Source organism: Moschus berezovskii, chromosome 12 (assembly GCF_049115385.1).
Source record: "Moschus berezovskii isolate FMDL1 chromosome 12, NW_MosBer_1.0, whole genome shotgun sequence".
Taxonomy (NCBI): domain Eukaryota; kingdom Metazoa; phylum Chordata; class Mammalia; order Artiodactyla; family Moschidae; genus Moschus; species Moschus berezovskii.
In genome coordinates this window covers 80,021,686-80,037,916 of record NC_142471.1, presented here as the reverse complement: position 1 = coordinate 80,037,916, position 16,231 = coordinate 80,021,686, and the positions used below count along the sequence as shown (strand labels likewise).

At 39.4% G+C, this 16,231-nt stretch overlaps 1 protein-coding gene across 1 annotated transcript in view; it reads right to left on the bottom strand.

The window, feature by feature from the left end:
* NHLRC2 (NHL repeat containing 2) overlaps positions 1-16,231 on the bottom strand; it is a 59,889-nt gene that overhangs the window by 31,118 nt on the left and 12,540 nt on the right. The window contains exons 3-4 of the mRNA XM_088842344.1: positions 3,191-3,646; positions 698-819 (exon numbers count right to left, since the gene is read on the bottom strand). Of these exons, the coding sequence (XP_088698470.1) occupies positions 698-819; positions 3,191-3,646 (578 nt within the window). The remainder of the gene's footprint in view (positions 1-697; positions 820-3,190; positions 3,647-16,231) is intronic.

The window sequence follows — 16,231 nt, the reverse complement described above, 5'->3', positions numbered from 1 at the left end:
TGGGTTGCCATTTCCTTCTCCAATGTGTGAAAGTGAAAAGTGAAAGTTAAGTCGCTCAGTCATGTCCGACTCTTAGTGACCCCATGGACTGCAGTCTACCAGGCTCCTCCATCCATGGGATTTTCCAGGCAAGAGTACTGCAGTGGGTTGCGATTGCCTTCTCCGTGGTTACCACTGGGGAGTCCAAATAGATCACTGGGGACTTTTAAAGTCTTTAAGTATTACATCCTTTTAAAAACACGAGATCATATATTACTACTATAATGAGACTAAAAAAATATTTAAGTCTAATTGACACATAAGTATTCCCAGAGAAAACGTAAGAGCTGAAGGGAGGCAGGAGTGTTTGCTTTTTTCTTAGATTTGAGAAAATTTAACTGAAAAGGGACAAAGTACCACTTTACAAACTGATTAAGGAAATACCTCAAAATGAGGAGCCTTAGGGTGATTAGGCACATGACTTTGAAATAAAGGATTAAAAAAAGGACTTGATGGATTTGCCCTCTGTGACAATATGCTGACACACAGAAACACAAGTTACATAAGAATAAAGTTACAGCAAGTACCTCTGAGAAAAACTGAATGAGGATGATGTGAAATATTTAAGCAACACCCTCTCATTTCAAATATTTATGTAGCAAATATGTATGTCTTTCTGATTAGAAGTATTAAAACTTTATTCAAAATGGAAAATTACCTTTCTTATAAGGTGATTTTCTGTATCTGCCACATATATGATATTATTCATTATGGCCACACCTTGTGGTGAGTTAAAACTTGACTCTGAAAAGATTCCATCTTTTCTTCCAGGGCTGGGTCCTAAAAGACAAAACAACCATAAGAGAAAAATTTTCTTATCTCAAAGTAAAACAAACAAACAAAAACCCCAAAACAAAAACTTGTATTTAAAGCTGGGATTTTAATATAAGTGATAGTTCTGTAGTCCACGGGGTCGCAAAGAGTCAGACATGGCTGAGCCACTGAACAGCAACGACCACCTAAACACTAAACTGTTTCCCAAGACACCCGTTTTTCTCAGGAATAAGTTTTGCAAGTGACAGGACTTACTAGATAATGGTTACTAGAATACTTTAGGAGTTTGGATCAGAAATTAATTCAAAAGGCATCTATTACCTAGACTAGAAAGAATTAAAAATAATTTAAATCTTTCAGCATCTAGATGAATAATTTTTAACAATTTTGGAAGATAAACTCCTTTGATGATAACAATGAAAATTATGAGCCCTTCCCTTACAAAAATACACATGCCCATTAAATGTCTGGAGAAGGAAATGGCAACCCACTCCAGTACTCTTGCCTGGAGAATCCCATGGATGGAGGAGCCTGGTAGGCTATAGCCCATGTCGCTAAGAGTCGGGCACGACTGAGCGATTTCACTTTCACCTTTCACTTTCATGCATTGGAGAAGGAAATGGCAACCCACTCCAGTGTTCTTGCCTGGAGAATCCCAGGGATGGAGGAGCCTGATGAGCTGCCGTCTATGGGGGTTGCACAGAGTCGCACACGACTGAAGTGCCTTAGCAACAGCAGCATTAAATGTCACAAACAATTTCAAGGGGTTCACAGGTCATGAGGATCATTCAAGCATTTCTTAATAGCCCATGAATCCCGACTTAACAGATTTGGTTTAAACCCCAGCTCTACTTAGCTGTTGACCTAGGCATGTTCTGTGTGATGAAAGTTTACGAAAGTTTCTCTTTTGTAAAATGGAACTAATAATATACCTAACTTATAGCACTGTGTACATTAATACAGGTAAAGTGCTCAGAATAATGCCAGGCATTTTTTTTGTCATTATTAATAACACTATTATTATTGATGATGAGAGCTCTCTGAGGGACAAAAAAGGGAGAGTACTGCGGTCACTTCAGATTGGCGAGTCCTTTGTACTATATAATCCCTTCGCATATACTCCTGAGCCATGTTAGGAGAGTAAAAGATCACGTAGAACGAGACCATCGCCACCAGGAACCTTTTAAAGCACATCCGATCAGTGTCTCCTGAGTGCATCTGACCATAGAATTCTCTTTTAAAACTTGCAGAATAACTATAAATTCATCACAAGATAACAGTACTGCTAGAAACATTCTTGGAAAAGGTGTTTGCTACTGGTTTCTCTGTTTAACAAAGGAGAATATCCATCTAAACTACTTTGAAAATTTTAGAAGCTATTAAAAATACTTTTAATTATTTAAATGTAACTTGCTATAACACGTTTTTGAGTAAAACTTCTCTGCCTGTTATAAATTAAAATACAAAGTTGCCAAAGCAAAATAAACAACACAGAACACACACAAACTCTAACAGAACAACAAACAAATGCATTCAAGAGCTAAGGGAATATTATCTTGGCATAATAAGAACAGCCCCAGGGCTTAGGGTATGATTAGTTTATTTGCATCCTACCTTGGGTACTAACAGTATATGTGTGACTAAATCAAGACTGCAAAGAGATGAATTACTTTTCTCTTTGACTAATATGTTGTTGGATGTCATTTCCACCTGGATGAGCAGGATTAATAGTGTACTTAGTAGATTTTATTAATTATGTAAGATGTCAATAAGAGCCCTTCTTAAATACAGACCAGGGAGATACGGAAGAAAATGACCTCTGCCTATATGATACTTTAATTTTGCTACAACCAAAGGCAATGGGTTCAAAAGTATGCCTAAGTTCTTATGGACGGAGAGAAAGGTATAATGTTACATAAATCCTAGGTTATTTATTTTATAATCTAAGTCTCAAGTTCTTAGGGTATAATCTTGGTCTTAAAAAAAAAAGTCTGTATTTTCAAAGAAAGGGAAATATAATAGTTCCATATAAAATGCCCCAAATCTAAAATGTATACAACATTTTCATAAGAGACAATAAAGTGGCATGTTTTTGAAAAAACAAGATGGGATATACAGATATACTTGAAAATTACACAAAAGATTTCCTCCTTTTGATCTTAACGGAATTTTTTTAGGTAGTTTTGGTTGTTTTTGAGGAGAAGACATTAATTCAGATACCCCACAGTAATTAACAAAATAATTTCTGATGAAGTTAACAGTCAACATATATTGCCCTTCTATAGTTATTTATAAATTTCCATTTTAATAATTTCTCTGAATAATTTTTACATATATAATGCAAAATACATTATATATCATAATCAGCAAACTTTACCTCCAATGCTGTACTGAATTTGTCCATTCTTCCAGATGACCAAAATTCTATGATGTCCAGTGTCTGCTATTACCAGTCTATTAGAAACATGGTCCACTGTTATTTTGCCAGGAAACAGCAATGGTGAAGGTGGCAAGGAATCTTTATAGAGTTTTATTCCAATTTTATTAGCTCTGATTTGTCCCCTGTCTTTGTAATACTTTAAAGCTATTGAAGTATATAAAAATAATTTCTCTTTCTGTCCTTCTCCAATCAAAGAAAACAACATGTTTCCACGGGGTCCGAGTATGATCAGAGTTGGCCAGCAGGAAACTTCTAGTTCTTGCCAAAGGCTGGCCTCTGCATCATTAACCACAGGGTGGGTGATGTTGTATCGAAGAACAGCACTCCTAATGTTATCCAGGACTTTTTCATTTGGAAACTTAGCCGAATGAACACCAACAATCAGAAGACCATCTAAATGCGAAAAATTAAAAGTTGAACATTATTAAGTATTAAAATCTGACTATCACCATCCATATATTAGGGTTGGGGTCATTAATAAGTATAAACAGATAAAAAAAGAGAAGTTGGACTAAATTAGTATCTTCAACTGTATTTAAACTCATGAATAAAAAATTAACATTTAAATCTAAACTCAATCTTGATAACTACATAAAAACCACATATGATCAAAATCATATAGCAACTTTAAGTTTAAAACCCTGTGTCCTTTACCTAGATAAAGCTGTAAAATAATTTTTTATTTTATTAAAAAGATGTTGAAATTTTGTAACCTTTTCCCACCTATTTTAAGCTCCTTTAAAATTCACAAAGACTATTATTGCTTTCTGCTGGTACTGACTGTCATATTATCCTCTTACATTTTTCTGATCTAACTACATCATAGATTAACAGAATGAACAGGAACAAGATGTTTCCATAAGATCCTTGACTTATTTAAAATTCCTATGTATAGCTCTTAGAACAGACCATATTATAGACAACAGAATTGCCGAAAACTAAAAGCAACATATTTCTTTTACCTAAAAAAAGTATGAAGTGTTAGGCTGGATTCAGAGAAAAACTCAGTATTGACTACCAAGGTGATAGAGGTAATAATAGCCATGTAAATTATAATCTCCCAACATATTCATTAAAAACTATACAAACCAGTATGAAGAAAAAATAAACCACACGAATTGGGAGGTCTAAGTACCAGACAGCCCCCATCCTTCCATTACAATAATAACTCCAAATCAAAACACATACACAAACACATGCCTGACGACTGAGAATAGTAAACAAAAGCAGGTAGACTGTTAGAGAGGGGTCAGAACTTGGAAAAGCAAATTACAGACGGGCGAGTTTTCAGCTGTATTTTGTTTCCCCTTTCACAGCTTTGCTTTGAGAATGGGCCCCAGTGAGCCTGTGGAAGTTTCAGAAGATCTACTATGCATGCAACAGGAATTTTAGAAGGAGAGGAGCAAGAGACTGGGGCAGAAAAAGTACGTAACACCAGAACTTCCGAAATGTAATTAAAGATATAAATTCAAAGAATTCAAGAAGGTTAGTTCAGCTTAAAGAAGATAAACTAAAAGAAAACCATGCCTACACACATCATTAAGTTTTGAAAACCAAAGATTGAAAAAAACCCACAACCGTCTTGAAAGCAGCTGCAGAAGAAACGATGCAGGGATGAGTGGCACCTCAGAGAACCAGATAGAAGGGCAGTGCGGAGGAGCGGGAAGGCCTGCACACTTAAAACACACTGTATGTCAAACATGCAGCAATAAGGGTCGTAAAAAAACAGATAAGCTCCCTGAAGTCAAATTCTGCCTTTACTACTTGCTGAGTTACCTCGGGCATGGCACTAAATCTCTCCGTATATCAGTTCTCTTATTTGTAAAATGGGAAAATAATAGTAAATTGCCTCACAGGCCAACTTTGAGGATATAATCTGTATAAGACATTTAGCATAGTACCTAGCACACTGTAAAACTTCAACAAATGTTCACTATTATTATTTAAGTTATAAGTACAAAGATAACCAATAAAAAAGAAATATAACATTTTCTATGTATCAAAAGAAATTAGTAATGTAAAATAGAAAAAAAGCATAGCATATTGAGAAACAACAAATAAAAGCTAATATACAAAATAACACGTAACTATACATAATAATACTTTAAAATAAATGTGAATGGGTTTAATTCATCTATTAAAAAGATTTGGACACATTCTGTACATCAGAAACACATCGAAAACAAAGTGAATCAGAAAAGCAAAAAATAAAGATATGTGGACAAATGAAAGGATAGGAACAGAAGGGTGTAATTCTGGTAAGTAGGATATATCTGGGAGAAGGAAATGGCAACCCACTCCAGTATTCTTGCCTAGAGAATCCTGTGGACAGAAGAGCCTGGTGGGCTGCTATCATGGGGTGGCACAGAGTCGGACATGACTGAAGCACCTTAGCATGCATGCATGCATTGGAGAAAGAAATGGCAACCCACTCCAGTGTTCTTGCCTGGAGAATCCCAGGGACAGAGGAGCCTGGGATTGCTCCTGGTGGGTTGCTGGCTATGGGGTCGCACAGAGTCGGACATGACTGATGCAACTTAGCAGCAGCAGTAGGATATATCTGACAAGGTAGATGTCAATCCTCACAGCATTAAACAAAGGAAGAAATTTTTTCACGTGAAAAGCATTTTCAACAAAGATAAAACAACTAGGAATACCCCCAAGCAATAAAGGAAGCAACTTGATAAAGCAGACACACTCCGATAATAAAAAATATACTTTCCTCTCAACTGTACATGGGATATTTATAAATACTGATCACAAAGAAAGGATTACAAAGATTACATTCTAAACCACAATACAGTAAAACTGGTATTGACAACAAAAAAACTGTCTTTTGTTTCAGAAAAACTCCACTATTCTTGCATGTTTCTCCTTTACTCCTACACTAATACCACTTACAACACTGCTGACGCCAGATGGGTGGGTGTTTCCCCCCACACTAGGCAACTGTTTGTGACAACTTTTGGGTGTTCTCAATTCTAACACGGGGACAGTCACTCACAAGACTGCCCTCCCACTTCTGATGCCAACAGCAAGTCATAGGTTCCCAAGCTACCCACACTTCTGTTCAACTTGGCTACAAATCAGATCTCCGTGACCCTTCCCTTGGATTAGATTATTTGCTAGAATAACAGAACTCAGAGAAACACTTATGCTTTACTGGTGTATTGTACAAGAGTATGATAAAACATACAGCCAGACATCCAGATGGAAGAGAGAACACAAGGCTAGGTATGTGGGAAGGGGTACAGAGCTTCCATGTACGCTCCCAGCCTGCTACTACCCCAGCTCCTCCTGCGTTCACCAACTTAAGTTCTTTGAGCTCTATACCCTTGGAAATTTTAAAAAGGCTTCCTCACAGAGGCATGGTCCATCATTAACTCCATTTCCAGCCTCTTCCCCTTTCTGGAGAAGAGGGATGGGAGGTGGGGGGGGTGAGGGGGTAGGGGCCTGAACTAATCAAGCTTCTAATCATGGTCAGGAAAAGAAAATAAATCAAAAGAAAGTAAGTAATAAAAATAAACAAGAAATTCATAAGACACAAAATGTTTTTTAAAATTCAGCATTCACTTCCTGACAAAAAAATATAAAAAACTGAAAAACAGAAAATAGGAATTGATGGGTATTTTCTTTCAGTAGGAAAGTTAACCTTAATCACATTTATTGATGTGATGGTTTGTCGATCAAACGTTTTGTATTTCTCTATGCTGTAATTACTGTATATTATGTTACAGTGTGTTTCTCTATTTGGTATGCCCACTTTCCTTTAAGATTTTTTTGGGGTTTTAGGAAGGTATGTATTTTTGTTCCACTGGTTATTGTCTATTAGTATTTTTTTTTATCATATTGTAAAAGTATTAATTCCCATTTTTATCATCTTTTATGATCTGGTCTATCACTTTTAAATGGTATTCTTTAACTGCCACTTATTACCTACACAATTATCAATAGTCTGTTTACCCACTTTCCCTTTTAGTTCCATTTTTCTTTAGCTGCATTCTTTCTAATTCTGTCAGAATTCAGTTCAGTTCAGTTCAGTTCAGTTCAGTCGCTCAGTCGTGTCTGACTCTCCGCGACCCCATGAATCACAGCACGCCAGGCCTCCCTGTCCATCACCAACTCCCGGAGTTCACTCAAACTCATGTCTACAGAGTCGGTGATGCCATCCAGCCATCTCATTCTCCGTCGTCCCCTTCTCCTCCCGCCCCCAACCTTTCCCAGCATCAGAGTCAGAATATATGATTTTATATTATTCTTCATCTCTTGGGTTGTATTCTGCTGATTTAGCTAGGTTGGAACTCTTCCAGTAGTCTATTCCCTGTCTAGTTCTGGGTTATCCTGGACCACAAGATATTTTGTGAGAGAACTGGAAGGTATAAAAGGCAGCAGCAGCCCGATCCTCTCCATGGGAAGACTAGTGCAGGGCACCACTTCACACTCTCCTCACCTGTAGGTTCACCTGGAGGGCTGCAGGGGAGCGGCTGGGCCCCCAGCAGCTGCACCAGCTTTGGCCAGATTGCCTCCCTCAGCGTGTCCAACTCCTGGACCAGGTTGAGCTATTAGCTCCACGATGAAGCAAACAAACATATCCTTAAGGGATTCCAGTTCAGGAATATAGGTTGTAGTTTGCCCTGTTCTCCCCTACTTCATATCCATCTTTCCTTTTCAACTGCCTGACCTTCTGACTTTGAGTAGAGCCATCAGACATACAGGCAACAGCTACAGGTAGACAAACTAACCAGCACAAAAATGTATCCACAAGATTATTCACTGTTTGTAACTGCTAAATATTAGAAACAATGTAACAACCTGGTGTGCTGCAGTCCCTGGGGTCACAAAGAGTCAGACACAACTTAGCCAGGGAACAACAAGGAGGGTCAATACACAGGACAGGAGAGTAGCTGAATAAATCATAGCGCATGTGCGCGCGCACACACACACACACACACACACACTACTACACAGCTACTAAAAATAACCGGGAAGTTTTCTATAAATTTATATGGAGTGACTGCCAGGAAAACTTACATGATAAAAAGTAAAGTGCACAAAAATGTCAATGGTATGTCACTTAAAATAATATAAAATATTAAAAAAAGAAATTTAGAAAAGAAAAAGAACAGGACAGAAAGAATGAGAAGGTAAGAATAAGCAGAAGAGATGGGTGGATGGAACTATATTTTCTGTGTGGTTCTGACTTTTAGACCAAGTTATAATTCTTCATGAAGTAATGAAAGTGTTAGTCACTCAGTCGTGTCCAGCTCTTAGTGACCCCATGGACTGTAGCCTCCAAGGCTCCTCTGTCCATGGGGTTCTCCAGGCAAGAATACTGGAGTGGGTAGCCATTCCCTTTTCCAAGGAATCTTCCTGACTTCGGTCTCCTGCATTGCAAGCAGGATCTTTACTGTCTAAGCCACCAGGGAAGCCCATAGTTTTCCATACTTAAAAACAAACAGTATCAAACAAAAATGGGGGAAGGGGGGCTAAAAATACAAATAAAACAAATGAATCCAGCTGTACTTCAAATGAATAACATAATCTCATGGAGGGTCGGAGGAACTAATTTAAATAATTTTTAAATTTAGCTGAGAGGGACCAGAAGCAAAGACGCCCCAGTAGCAACAAGCACATCTAGTGTCCAGACCTTATTTTCTCAAAACCATTCTAAATATTCAATACTAAAAGGAATCAGAAAAATGGCTGATTCAGAGATGGGGCTGGGGAAGTTCCAGACGAACCTGGAAATATTTTGTTATTGACAAGAAGTGCGCAGAGAATGATAAGGACAAAAGGACACAGGTGATAGAATAGCTTGAAGGTGATCCTATTAGTCAAATAGGAAAACTATGAAAATCAAAATAAATAATGACAGCGATGCTTTGTAAAAACAAGAATTCATGAGTTGAGTCCAAATATATTTTATATCATATATACATTATATGAGACAGCTGGATGGCATCACCGACTCACAGGACATAAGTTTGAACAAGCTCGGGGAGGGGGTGAAGAACAGGGAAGCCTGGCGTGCTGTATGTAGTCCACGGGGTCTCCAGGAGCCAGACACGACTGAGCAACTGAAATGGTATCATATTACTTCAAAAAATGTATTTTTTTTTCTTCTGGTCAATAACCCCAATACTTCTTCAAAAAAGTGATGAGTAAGGTGAGATTTGAAAGATGAGAAGATGTCACCTGCGTGAAGAGAGCAATGTAGGAGATTCCAGGGAGACAGAGCAACACACGCAGAAGAGACTGAAGGTCAGTGAGTAAACACACAGAACAAAGGGGAGCACTGGACAAGATGAGAACCAAACTTCAGACAGAGACAGCCTCATGAGTCATATAAGCACGGAGATCTTCATTCTTAAAAACAACGCAAGTCAGATGAAGAATGAAGTGCAAGTCTCAAAGATACTTCCAACTAAACTCGTGAACGTCCCCTCTAAACTTGACCTTTCTACAGCATTTCCTGTCACAGAACGGCTCCACCATCTGCCCAATTATACAACCCAGAAAACTATCTACGGCACCTCTGTCATAACCAACCAGCCCTCTATCACCACCCATAGTTTATCCATGATCAAGTCCTATTGATCTTATTACCTAAAACCGACTTCAAGCTATCATCATCTCTCACCGGGAACACAACAGCCTTGTCACAGATCCATTCTTCTCCACTAATTAACAGTTACCCACCCAGGAGAGGAACGGATCTTTACAAAACACAAATCGGATCACATCACCCTCTGGCAGAAAAGCGGCCAGGGGCGTTCCATCGTTCCACATACAAAAACCACTTGTCCTGTCTTCCGCCTGTTCTTCCACATCCTCCTTTCCCTCCCTCAGAGTGCTCGAGCAACCAGGGCTTTCTTCAGCGCCTCAAGAATACCATTCATTACTTCTCTCACTTTAAAGCTTCGTGACAGTGTCTCTGTGTCTGGAATGCTCTCACCTGGTAAAGTCATACCTGTCTTTTAGATCTCAAGCTCCATTTTTACTCTTAAAAAGGCTTTCTTGTTTCCATGACATGTGTCCTTTTGAATACGGCTTTATCAGGGTATGTGCCCAGTAGTGGGATTGCTAGGGCATATGGCAGTTCTATTTTTAGTTTTCTAAGGAATCTCCATACCATAGATAGCTAGTAAAATAGACAGATAGATCAGTTCAGTTCAGTTCAGTTCAGTCGCTCAGTCGTGTCCGACTCTCCGCGACCCCATGAATCACAGCACGCCAGGCCTCCCAATCCATCACCAACTCCCGGAGTTCACTCAAACTCATGTCCATCGAGTCGGTGATGCCATCCAGCCATCTCCTTCTCTGTCGTCCCCTTCTCCTCCCGCCCCCAACCTTTCCCAGCATCAGAGTCTTTACCAGTGAGTCAACTCGTCGCATGAGGTGGCCAAAGTATTGCAGCTTCAGCTTTAGCATCAGTCCCTCCAATGAGCATCCAGGAATGATCTCCTCTAGAATGGGCTGGTTGGATCTCCTTGCAGTTTAAGGGACTTTCAAGAGTCTTCTCCAACACCACAGTTCAAAAGCATCGATTCTTCGGCGATCAGCTTTCTTCACAGTCCAACTCTCACATCCATACATGACCACAGGAAAAACCATTGCCTTGACTAGACGGACCTTGGTTGGCAAAGTAATGTCTCTGCTTTTTAATATACTATCAAGGTTGGTCATAACTTTCCTTCCAAGGAGCAAGCGTCTTTTAATTTCATGGCTGCAATCAGCATCTGTAGTGATTTTGGAGCCTAAAAAAATAAAGTCTGACACTGTTTCCACTGTTTTTCCATCTATTTCCCATGAAATGATGGGACCAGATGCCATGATCTTTGTTTTCTGAATGTTGAGCTTCAAGCCAACCTTTTCACTCTCCTCTTTCACTTTCATCAAGAGGCTTTTGAGTTCCTCTTCACTTTCTGCCATAAGGGTAGTGTCATCTGCATATCTGAGGTTATTGATATTTCTCCCGGCAATCTTCATTCCAGCTTGTGCTTCTTCCAGCCCAGCGTTCCTCATGATGTACTCTGCATATAAGTTAAATAAGCAGGGTGACAATATACAACCTTGACGTACACCTTTTCCTATTTGGAACCAGTCTGTTGTTCCATGACCAGTTCTAACTGTTGCTTCCTGACCTGCATACAGGTTTCTCAAGAGGCAGGTCAGGTGGTCTGGGATTCCCATCTCTTTCAGAATGTTCCACAGTTTATTGTGATCGACACAAAGGCTTTGGCATAGTCAATGAAGCAGAAATAGATGTTTTTCTGAAACTCTCTTGCTTTCTCCATGATCCAGCGGATGTTGGCAATTTGATCTCTGGTGCCTCTGCTTTTTCTAAAACCTGCTTGAACATCTGGGAGTTCACGGTTTACATACTGCTGAAGCCTGGCTTGAAGAATTTTGAGCATGACTTTACTAGCGTGTGAGATGAGTGCAATTGTGCGGTAGTTTGAGCATTCTTTGGCATTGCCTTTCTTTGGGATTGGAATGAAGACTGACCTCTTCCAGTCCTGTGGCCACTGCTGAGTTTTCCAAATCTCCTGGCATATTGAGTGCAGCACTTTCACAGCATCATCTTTCAAGACTTGAAATAGCTCAACTGGAATTCCATCACCACCACTAGCTTTGTTAGTAGTGATGCTTTCTAAGGCCCACTTGACTTCACATTCCAAGATGTCTGGCTCTAGGTCAGTGATCACGTTATCGTGACTATCTTGGTCGTGAAGATCTTTTTTGTACAGTTCTTCTGTGTATTCCTGCCACCTCTTCTTAATATCTTCTGCTTCTGTTAGGTCCATACCATTTCTGTCCTTTATCGAGCCCATCTTTGCATGAAATGTTCCCTTGGAATCTCTAATTTTCTTGAAGAGGTCTCTTGTTTTTCCTATTCTGTTGTTTTCCTCTATTTCTTTGCATTGATCACTGAGGATAGAAGCAAGGTGATAGAAGCACAGTGATAGAAGCAAGGTCCAGTGCTGTAAAGAGCAATATTGCACAGGAACCTAGAATGTTAGGTCCATGCATCAAGGCAAATTGGAAGTGGTCAAACAGGAGATGGCAAGAGTGAACATAGACATTCTAGGAATCAGTGAATTAAAATGGACTGGAATGGGTGAATTTAACTCGGATGACCATTATCTCTACTACTGCGGGCAGGAATCCCTTAGAAGAAATGGAGTAGCCATCATGGTCAACAAAAGAGTCCGAAATGCAGTACTTGGATGCAATCTTAAAAATGACAAAATGATTTCTGTTCGTTTCCAAGGCAAACCATTCAATATTACAGTAATCCAGGCCTATGCCCCAACCAGTAATGCTGAAGAAGCCGAAGTTAATCGGTTCTATGAAGACCTACAAGACCTTTTAGAACTAACACCCAAAAAAGATGTCCTTTTCATTATAGGGGACTGGAATGCAAAAGTAGGAAGTCAAGAAACACCTGGAGGAACAGGCAAATTTGGCCTTGGAGCACGGAATGAAGCAGGGCAAAGGCTAATAGAGTTTTGTCAAGAGAATGCACTGGTCATAGCAAACACCCTCTTCCAACAACACAAGAGAAGACTCTACACATGAACATCACCAGATGGTCAACACCGAAATCAGATTGATTATATTCTTTGCAACCAAAGATGGAGAAGCTGTATACAGTTAGCGAAAACAAGACCAGGAGCTGACTGTGGCTCAGATCATGAACTACTTATTGCCAAATTCAGACTTAAACTGAAGAAAGTAGGGAAAACCACTAGACCATTCAGATATGAACTGAATCAAATCCCTTATGATTATACAGTGGAAGTGAGAAATAGATTTAAGGGACTAGATCTGATTGATAGAGTGACTGATGAACTCTGGACGGAGGTTCGTGACATCGTACAGGAGACAGGGACCAAGACCATCCCCATGGAAAAGATGCAAAAGAGCAAAATGGCTGTCTGAGGAGGCCTTACAAATAGCTGTGAAAAGAAGAGAAGCGAAAAGTAAAGGAGGAAAGGAAAGATATAAGCATCTGAATGCAGAGTTCCAAAGAATAGCAAGGAGAGATAGATAGATACTAGGTATCTACTAGCTAGATATCTAGCTACTATAGATAGCACAGAAGCTCAGCTGGGTATTCTGTGATGACCTAGATGGGTGGGCTTGGGAGTCCAGGAAAGGAGATCCAAGACAGAGGGAATATATGGCTGATTCACTTCACTATACAGAAGAAACTAACACATCATTGCAAAGCAAATATACTGCAATAAAGAAGAAAAAACTTTCTATTCTTCCAGATTACTGTAATTTCCTTCTTAGCACTAATCAGAAATTATAAAAATATTTATGTGGTTATTTAACTTTTCCCCTTGTTAGACTGTAATTCCTAATAATTATTTAGGGACCATACACCATTTTATTATTTACCAGCACAGTGCTTAGTACAAAGTAGGTAATGAATGAACAGGGTATAAATGCTAAAGGAACTTTTATGTGTGCAATAAGCCATATTATATTGACAAAATAGGATATCTATATTGATCTATATACAAGAACAACTGCCAAATAATTGCATCTAATTTTTTTCAGTGTCAACAACCTTAAAGTACACACACAGAGATTTTTCTTAAAATATTTCGCTTGTTCTGTTAATCATACACAAAAAATAAAACAGGATGTAAAAGACTCTTCCTTTTTGGATTTTTTGCCATCACATGGATCAAAACTACTGCATTTAAAATAAAATGTGGAAGGAAGAAAAGGAAGAGAGGGAAAAGGAAGAAAGTGAGGAGAGAGGAAGAGGAAGAAGAAAGGGGAAAAAGGAAGGTGAAACAAAGAGCAACAGCTTCCAAAATATTAGTAATAAAGTTAAGTTTTTAACACATCATTGGCTGGGGGATGTTTGCAGAAGCAGTCAAACACCTGTTAAGACTTTAAAAAAACTTTTAAGGTCTTATTTTTGTGAAATGTATAGATATATAGATACAATTATATATAGCAGTATATATATATGTGTGTGTGTGTATGTTCAGTTGCTCAGCTATGTCTGACTCTTTGCAACCGCATGAACTGTACTCCACACGGCTCCTCCATCCATGGAATTTTCCAGGCAAGAATACTGGAGTGGGTTGCCATTTTCCTATTCCAGGGGTTCTTCCTGACCAAGGGATCAAACCCGTATCACTTGTGCCTCCTGTATTGGCGGGCAGATTCTTCACCACTGCACTGAAAAGCCTCATATATTGTGTATATATAGTATATAGCAGACAGTAAAGTTTGATTACAGGCAGTATAATAACTTAGTTCAAAGCAAAACCTAAAAATAATTGAGGAGTTTTACTGTTACAAAAACTGTAAACTGACACATCTTGAGATCTAAGACAAGTGTGACTTTAGTACTAAGCAAAAAAGGATCCAATGGAGTAGGAAACAGCAACCCACTCCAGTACTCTTGCCTGGGAAATTCCACAGAGAGGAGCCTGACAGGCAGCAGTCCACGAGGTCGCAAAAAGTCAGACACAACTTAGCGACTGAGATTGCACACACAAGAAAGGATGAAGGCAGACAAGGGAGGTTAGAAGACCCTGAGAGAAAGCAAGAAAGGTGTGGAGAGAGAGGATTTTAGGTTTTACACCAAGAGCACTGAAAACATGAGGTGAAAAAAAAATCACAGTCACGGAACACTGAATTAAAGCAGAGGCCAGAAGCCAATTTGAATGTTTTTTAAATTTCAAACACTGACATTTCCCTGTGTCCACATTAAACATTGGAAGTTTATCATAAATTGGCCAATATTTTCATCATACTTTAGGAACAAAGAATAATAAACATATGGGTTGCTGCAAAAAGAAAATATGAAGTGTGTACAAAAAAGAGTTAACACAGCAGGCCCCACTGCTATTCTTTCAAAGGTCTGCTTTCAGGGCTGGTCCTTGCCTGGATTTTGGGAGTGTTCCCACCATTCCCAGAACTGATAAGAGTGGCACACAAGACCTAAACTGTTTGTACAAACACTATGGTTTATGGTGAACACTTGCTTTCCTTCTGGGAGTCTGGAATTTTGGTACATGGTACCAGGCAGAAGATGCCTCTGTGGCCAGCACCCAACAAAAACCTCAGGTGCTGTCTCTAATGACCTTCCCTGGTTGGCAACATCTCAAACTTATCCTAACAACTCCCTGCTGGGGGAATTAAGCACATCTTCTGTGATTCCATCAAGAGGCCAACTCTGGAAACTCGCTCCCGGTCTCCCCTGGATTCAGCCCCACGTGTCTTCTCCCTTGGCTGATTTTGCTTTGTTGTAAAAAATTGTAGCCACGAGGAGTACAACTGCATGCTGAGTCCTATGAGTCCTCCTAAAGAACTGACCTTGGGGTGGTTTTGGGAACCCTGACAGAGTAAAATCATCAGAGAATGACTCATTAGAAGTTTCGTTTCCCAAAGAAGACATACAGAGCTACTTTGTTGTTGTTTTCTGTGTTTGGTGGTATTCCAACGGACTCCTTGTGACCTCATGGACTGCAGCACGACAGGCTTCCCTGTTCTTTACCATCTCCTGGAGTTTGCTCAAACTCATGTCCACTGAGTCGGTGATGCCATCCATCTCATCCTGTCACCCTCTTCTCCTGCCTTCAATTCTTCCCCCTGCCCAGCATCAGGGTCTTATTAGAAATTCTAATGAGTCAGCTTTTCGCATCAGGTGGCCAAAGTATTGGAGCTTCAGCATCAGTCCTTCCAACGAATATTCAGGATTGATTTCCTTTAGGATTGACTGGTTTGATCTCCTTGAAATCCAAGGGACTCTCAAGATGGCTAACAGACACATGAAAAGATGTTCAACATCGCTCATTATTAGAGAAATGCAAATCAAAACTACAAGGAAGTATCACCTCACACCAGTCAGAATAGCCATCATCAAAAAGTCTACAAACAATAAATGCTGGAGACAGTGTGGAGAAAAGGGAACCCTCTTGCACTGTTGGTAGAAAAGCAAAT